Source organism: Hipposideros armiger, unplaced genomic scaffold, assembly GCF_001890085.2.
Source record: "Hipposideros armiger isolate ML-2016 unplaced genomic scaffold, ASM189008v1 scaffold_685, whole genome shotgun sequence".
Taxonomy (NCBI): Eukaryota; Metazoa; Chordata; class Mammalia; order Chiroptera; family Hipposideridae; genus Hipposideros; species Hipposideros armiger.
In genome coordinates, this window is record NW_017732035.1 from 667,734 (window position 1) to 675,639 (window position 7,906).

The 7,906-nt window shown below is 56.1% G+C and overlaps 1 protein-coding gene across 1 annotated transcript in view; it reads right to left on the reverse strand.

Annotated features, from left to right (window-relative positions):
- Positions 1–4,862, reverse strand: part of IGFBP3 (insulin like growth factor binding protein 3) — an 11,403-nt gene extending 6,541 nt beyond the window's left edge. Inside the window, exons 1-2 of the mRNA XM_019626568.1 lie at positions 4,751–4,862; positions 1,166–1,348 (exon numbers count right to left, since the gene is read on the reverse strand). Coding sequence (XP_019482113.1) covers positions 1,166–1,348; positions 4,751–4,862 — 295 coding nt within the window. The remainder of the gene's footprint in view (positions 1–1,165; positions 1,349–4,750) is intronic.
- Positions 4,863–7,906: the final 3,044 nt, after the last annotated feature.

Consider the following 7,906-nt stretch of genomic DNA (forward strand, 5'->3'; position numbering starts at 1 on the left):
CGGCGCCCCTCCGAGCAGCGCCAGCGCGGTCAGCGTCGCGGCCCAGAGCGCGGGGTGCGTTAGCTGCATGGCGATCGCCGCAAGGAGCCGCAGCTCGGCCGGCCGGGGCGCGCGGGGACCGTGTGACAGCGTGGGGCGCGAGGCTACGGAAGCGGGACAGGCAGCGGCCAGTCCTCAGCGCCGCGCTGCCGCGCTTGCATCTGGGCGGCCCCGGCGCGCTGGCCGCTATATAGAAGCTGATGTGGCCGAGGACACGCCCCGGAACGGCGCGCCGGGGGTGGGGGGTGACGGTGGGGGGTGACGGGGGCGGGCAGGCGCAGACGAGGCTCTGGGGTCCCGCGTCTTGCCCTGTGCAGCTGGGCCGATCGCAGGGGTGCGCAGCGCGCGGCCGCCCGGGCACCTGCTCCCCACACGCACACCTGGCGGTCCCCAAGAACCGGGCTGTCCCATCACCCACCAACCCTGGTGCCTCCGGCCATCCCGGCGTCTCCAGCGCCCCGGGTCACTCCAGAGCCCCCGCCTCCACCTGGCCTACCTAGAGTCCCCGCCGCCCTTCCCCCCCTGCGCCTGCGGGTGAGGCCTCCCGCAGCGAGCCTGTGTTGGGGAAACCGGTGTGCGCTCTCCGCACCCGTGTGTACTTTGCAAAGCTTTCCAAAATTCAAGTCCTGGGGCTGGGGAATTCGTGGGACATTTCTGATGAGACCCGATTCGCGTCGGGTCTCGGGGAGCCGAAGATTCGGAGTTTCATCTGCACCCGCTGGGCTGTTCGTTCCCTTCCCCGGCCCCACAAATACGCATCTGCAGGTGCGCACGTGGCTTTGCCCTTTCCAGGGCCGCTTCTCAAAGCCATGAAGGCTTACACTCGTCGCCCCGCAAGTCCCCAGGAGGCAGAGTGGGCCGGCGAGAACGAGTCCCGAGCGGGGCTTGTCCCAGGTTTGACCTGCTTTAGATGTTCTCCCTAATGACGCTTTCAAATAGAGCTTCCATCCACAACAAAAGAATAATAAAAACAGTAAAGTGGGCACTGCCGAAGTGCTATTAATAACCAAATAGTCCTTAAAATTGGTGATTTTCACTGTCATCTCCCCCCGGCCACTTAGTACCCCTGCACCAAGTTCTCTCTGGTGCACCGAGGTGGAGCTTTTGGGGTTCTTTCATTCCGCACAATCTGAACACCGCGCAGTCCAGCCCCTGAGGTCGGGATGAGCTGCATCCGCCAGCTCCGCGCAGGTCTTTCCAGCGTTGTCTGCGCGCCCCTTCTCCAGGTGGCCGACAGGGGACGCCCGCGGTCCAGGATCCAGCTGGAAGTTACACTTTCGAGGCGCTCGGGAGAGCTTGTGCGTCAGCCCTGGGAACCGGGGAGGCCACAGGGAACGGACTTCCCTGGACGCTGTTGAAATTGGACACTTGCCCGAGGAGTGGATAGGTTTCGTGGAGGAGCCTTTTGCAGTTTGCGGCAGAAACAGCAAATTAGGGCCCTCTTGTGCCCCTCCCCCAACCCTGGCGAGCCCACTAGCAGCGGCAGGTGAAGCTGACATTCATCCATGCCACTCACGGTCTCCTCTGGGTATGTGTGTAAGTATTCTATAGATCTTCCTTTTAGAGTCTGAAGACCAATGTTCTCATAGCGAATAAACAAATAAACACTACATAAAACAATACTTAGTAACGGAGGCTTAACAAAGGAGAAGAAAAGACAGCCCTCCCCGCTCCCCGCCCACCCGCAGAGCACACCCCTCACTCCCCGGGCCCCCCACCCCGGGCCAGAAGGTGCCATGGCCGTCCTGACTGCTTCTGTCCCCACCTTGTAGCTGTGTGTAACCTGCTTGGACAGCCAAGAACAGGGGCTCTGATTTCATTGGAAACTTAAAGGAAAGGAGACAAATTCCTCAGGGTCACATCTATTCCTGAAATAACCAGAGAGAGACTTGACTCTGAAATTAGAGCCGGGATGTGTCTCGAAAGATTCTTGAGGTCGCAGGCCCGCTTCTGTTCAGCTCAGTGTGTACACGGGCCGGGCTGGCCACTGGTCAGTGTGGCACTTTGTTCCCCTGGGAGGTCATCTGAGAACTGGACAGGGGAGCCAGCGAGAACGCTGAGCCCTCCCCACGTCCGGCTCCCAGACCCCAACCCGGCCGTGAGGGCGCGGCGAGGCCCTAGGGGGCGCTGACGCGCCAGGATGCCCGCGAACCAGGGGCAGACCAGCAAAAATGGACCGTTGCGTTGTAACGCTGAAGAATATTCCACAGCGACGTGTTCTGGAGACTGTCGTCGCCTTTTCCCTGGAATCTTGCAACAGATAATTGTTTCAGTAGTTAGTCATTTTAATGACAAAACTGCTGGGAAAACCCCCAAAATGTAATTATTGCAGGGAGGACTCGATGGGATAAAACTTAATTTTGTGACATGCTGGTTAACTGTGTCAGATTTTCAGTTAATCTGGCGTTAGTGGTTATTAACACACCTAGAGTGGTTATCGGGAAAGGTGTTTTTCTCCCCGTTGAAGGTACTTGGGTTACAACTGCTTAATAATTGGAAAGTGTGTACACACATCAGAATAACAGACCCCGTCACCACCAAAGCTCGGATGGCTGGGGTTATGCCTGCGGGTCCTTCCCCAACGCGCATTTCCAAAGCCTGATCCCACTCCGTAATACTAAGTACCCAACAAAGCTGACCCTATCCCTTCCGCCTCCAACCCCAGCTTTTTCTAAAATGTAAACAGCTCCCCAACCCTTTCCCCTGCAAGAAGCCCTCTCTTCTTCAGAATACTTGCTGAAAAGCTGGAGTCTCATAACATAAAAATACATTAAAAGTCAAGGAACTTTGGAAGTCCAATGCGGTGAGAAAAATCATAAGCCAGTAAGAAAATCTTAAAAAATATGTTTCTTAGCTTCTTGAGTAATGGAGTTTAGCCGGGGCATTAAACAGCCAAAATTAAAATCTGTTATTTAATATTATTTAACAAGAAACTGCTCTCCTTATAAATAATGATTTGAATATTCATTCTCTTCAAAGGGCTCTCTGCTTTCAGGAAAAGTAACAGTCAGACCTAAGGTAGGGCCAGCTTGATTAGGTGATTATCTTGATTTAAATCCAGCGGGCTCCTGGTTTTCTCTGCAGGAAACCCCAGACCTGTGGGCCCCCTCCACCAGCGCCTCCTTCCCCGGAGGGGGCTGCTCCTGCATGGGACCCTGGCGACCTCTCAGGTGCCCACGTGGGCTGTGGGGCAGGGCTAGAGCTGAGGCAGACCGCAAGCCTTTGCATAACGCCTTGTGGTCCTCCCAGACCGCAGGATCGATCACAGGGTGTGAGGAGCTGCTGCCTCAGTCACTTCTCCTTCCTCCTGGGCTCTGAGGAGAGTTGAGGCCCCTGCCCACTTCCTTCCAGGGACAGACCTGCTCCCTGCAGTGTGGGTGGTGTCCCATCACTACTGTACCAGGACCTGGGGAGCTGGCAGGTTGGGCCGCTCTTCCTCTGCTGTCCTGGCTCCTAATAAACTGTCCCCAAGGGGGACCTGGCTGCCTCTGCCCCAGCTGAATCAGCCGTGTCAGGCCTGCCTTGTGCTCAACACCTCCCCCGCCCTCCCTGCCCCAAGATTCAAGTCCCGAATTGGGGCTTTCTAGTGGGAAAAAGGTAGCATCTGAGCAAATTGAGACGAGAAGCTGCTGAATGCTGGGGCGTGCAGGTGTGACCGGAGTGTCACCTGTGTGGCCTCCTGCCACCTGGAGCGGGGCCACAGCCCATGTGAGGAAGGGGAAAAGGGCCGGGGGTGGTGAGCCTGGTGTCCCAGTCGCATAGCCCTTGATGGCAGGGCTGTGGCAGGTGACCACAGTCCCTGGGGCCAGATTACTTTGTCATACTGTGATTGCACCAACTGAAATCGGATGCTGTAATCGGCACTTTCAAAGCTCTTTACAGCTTTGGAAACTGTTCCCCTGAGTTGCCGCGGTGGATCCTACCTCAGTGGCTGGAGGACGAGGTTGCGTCCCGCAGATGAGGCGTGAGCCCACGAGAAGGCAGCTTTCCAGCCTGTGTGTGTGTGTGGCCATGGACAGCTTTCCAGAGTGAAGGAGTTTAAACAGCCTGTAGGACCCCAGGACTGGGAGCAGTGGAGCTATGAGGGGCCCAGGGCTGGAGGCGACTGAGAAATGAGACTGGGTCCTGGCAGGAGACCTCGTGCTGGCAGGAGGGGTGCCCAGGGCACAGGGGGTGGGGGCAGCTGGGAACACGGGCTCCGGAGGGCAGCGTGAGGCTGGCCACACAGCTGAAAGGCCAGCGGGCCCTGAAGCCAGTGCATAGCTGGAGTGTAGGCAGCACCCCCGTGCCATCCAGGTTCCCTTGAAGCTGTCTGGTCACACGAGGCCTCAGGTTTCCGGGTTCTGGAAAGTATCTGACCTGCAGGACAGAGGGACGGGGTGGTGAGAGAGGACAGGCTGCTGGGGCGGCCCAGCAGGAGGCAAAGATGGGGGGTGACATGGCCCGGATGTGACAGATGTAGAGATGTAATGTGCTAGTGTGAGATGCTGATAGCAGGAAGTCGGTCACCAGGTTTGCGAGCTCGCTTTTTACTCTATTCACAACTTTTCCTCTACATTTGCTGCTGCTTAAAATTGTTCTGAAATAAAACGTCCATTGAAAAAGAAAAAGAAAAAGACCATCCTGCTTGAAAGTTTCCCGTTTTCGGAGCCACCCAGCTGGTGAGCTAAGGAGGCCAGCTGGCCACATGACGGCAAAGCACGGGCTTTACCAGCGGAAGGGAGTGGAGGCACGAGGAAACTGTGTCCACACTGGGTGCCGGGAGCGGCAGCCCAAGGCGTGAGGCCGTAGTGGGAGCTCGTCAGCATCTTGGGCAGTGCCATTCTGAACTGTCCATCTGACGGCATCCCTTGGGCTGCTGTGTTGACAAGGGACATGGGAGGGCAAAGCGGAGCAGAGCGAGAGCAGAGAGAAGGCGGTCACAGCATCAGGTGGGGAGTGTGGCAGTGACGGTGCTGGATGGCGGGCAGGGTTTGCTGTGGCTTAGACTGGGCTGTGGAGAAATACCAGAATCACTCCCGTCACTGGGCCGGGCCCCGCTGTGATGGCATCGTGGGCTGCACAGAGGGCATGCTCCCACGCGGCCTGGGGGAGACACCGGGTGTTAGGTTGGGGCACGTTGAGTCTGAGGTGGGGGTCCATCACACATGTGGAGGGGTGCAGGTGGCCATGCGCATCTGAGCTGTCTGTGGAGTGTCCCTCTCCACCCTCTGCCTCTCCCCTGCAGAGAACTGAGGGTCACGTCTTTGGTGACTCCCTGGCTCTGTGCAGACCCCAAGTGCAGTACTTATATGGGGGGGTCACATACCAGCGTGCCACACAGCTCCCCCATTTAAAACGGGCAATTCAAGGGCTATTAGCATATCCACAGAGCTGTGCAAATGTCCCCATGATCTAACTAGACAGCATTTTTGTCACCCCAAACCCCGTGCTCCTTAGCAGACTCTCCTTTCCCTACTGTGGTTTTTTTTTTTTAAAGATTTTTATTGGGGAATTGGGGGATGGGAACAGACAAGTTGCTGTCATTTTTGTTCTTCAGTCTAGTTGTGGAGGACGTTGCTTCACTGGCCCAAGTTGGCACCATCATTGCGCTCTTCCCGGGCGAGGCAGATCAGTGGCCGGCTTCTGGACGGCCGCTCACTGCTGGCTGCTGGCTACACACGGTAGCCCATGACAACCCACTGCCGCAGGGGCTGCAGCCTACGCCATCGCCGGCGACTCACAGCAGCCCAGCTCCAGGTTGAGCTGTTGTTCAGCATCTTAGCTGTAGAGGGCAGTGTCACTGGCCCTCATATGTGGGATCCGAACCGGGGCCCTCTGGCATCCCAAGGCAGTTCTTAACCATTGCCACTCGGCCGGCCCCCTACTGTGGTCTTTTAAATACTGACTACCTCCGCTGTTGTAGCTTTTTAGCTATAACGAGTCCCTGTCACTGGGTATTGTGTCACTAGCCTGTAACAATTACATAGCTTTTATAGAAATGAGCCACGCTTTTAAACATAAAGGATTTAGAAAAAATGGCAGGAAGATTGTGTGTCTCTAAGGGGAGCGGACCTGCCTGCGTTTCCGTGCTGGTGGCTTGGCTGCTGCTGTCTGTCCAGATCTGCTTGAGACGCCGGTGGGAGGCTGTAGCGGAAGTGCTTGTACTGCTCTCCCTTGGCTGTGTGTCTCTAGCATCTGCAGTAAACAAAACAGGAAAACACCTTTTTAACCTGGGCAAGTATCTCAGGTGCTAGGAAGCCAACGATGGAAATGTGACAGCAGAGTTCAAAGTTCAAAGGTGATGATAAATCCACAGCACAGATCATATCGCTCATGAAACGTAATTCCGAGGCACAAAAGCAAAGCAAAGAGAAGTTGGAAAGCCTCTTGGGAGAAAAAAAGTACTTGATAAATTCTTGCCTTTCACTGTTTTATGTCGCGAGGATGCTTTGTCTCCTTTTGGCCAATGTCTATGGACTCAGGTGACATGCTTTGGAAGCTGGAGGGAACGTCCTCTGGCACCCTCATTTCAGAGGTGAGAACCAGATGGTGGCGCCGCCGACCTCCGGGGGGGTTAGTGGCAGCGCTCATCCCAGCAGGGACGCGACGCAGCTGTGCAAACCGGTGGGATGATCACATGCTAACTGGGCCCGTGGGGCAGACCAGCCATTTTCAACACGATTTTGAGGCTCAGAAATTTTGTTAAATGAAGTCTTAGGTGCACCAACAATAAGAAATAATTAGGGTGATGGGGACGTAACGTACAGCATGGGAAATGCGATCAATAATATCGTGACAGCGTGGGACAGTGTCAGATGGTTGCTGACTTATCATGGTGCTCACTTCTTTAGCTCAGGTCCTGTGGGACGGGGTGCAGAGGGATGATCATCACATAAAGAAGCAGCCATATGACACATACTGTGGAGGGGGTGCAAGAGAAGGGGGGACAGGAAGTGGCAGGGTGGCCGGAGCAGCTGAATCTGCTGTTTGAACAAGGCAGTCAGAGAAGGCCTCTCTAATAAGGTGACATTTACACAGACACATAGAGAAGCGAGGTGGGAACCCAAGTGCAAAGGTCCTGAGACAGAAGCCCGTAGGGTGAGTTAAGAACCAGCAACGAGGCCAGCCTGGAACAGAGCTGGAGCAGGGTAAGGGGGTCAGGAGATGTGCACAGAAAGGCCTCAGGGCGCCAGTGTGCTCTCCTACCACAGGTAGGCCGAAAGACCCCGACGCGCCGGACTCTCTGCACCTTCAGGGGGCACTGGCGGGCTCCACATCTCAGAAAACAGAGAAGCCTGTTTGAACGCACCCCTTCTGGTCTCAGGACGAGCTGCAGGCCGTAGCAAGGATTTCGGATGGGGACAGCAGAGTGCTGCGATGCGACTTGGCCTCTGAGACTCCCTCCCTCTGGCTCCCTGCTGAGAATAGATGACAGAAGCCTGAGTGTGAGGCAGAGGCTGGTCAGTGGCTGCTGCGGAGCCCAGCACACGGCACGCCCGCCCTTCCAGCTTGTCAACGCTGTGGCCTACCTTACAACCCATCTGCAAACCCTTCCGTCTCTGCCTCAGAGACACGCCCTGGGTCTGACCACCTGCACTGCTCCTGGTCCAAGGACCCTCACGTCTGGTCTCCTTGTGGCAGCTGGCTCCCTGGCCTCGTCCGCCTGGCAGTCTCCTCTTGGGGCAGCAGCCGGCAGATAGTCTGAAACGTAAGTCAGGGGGCTGATGCCATGGGAAATGGCACAGTAGAGAACCCCAAAGCTCTGTCCCTCCACTAAAGCAAACAAGTACGCTGGCAAAAAATATCAGCACCAAGTTTTCCAAATTCAGGAATCTAATAAAAAATGTGCTACAGCTGGAGGAATAGTTCATGGAGAAAGGAGCGC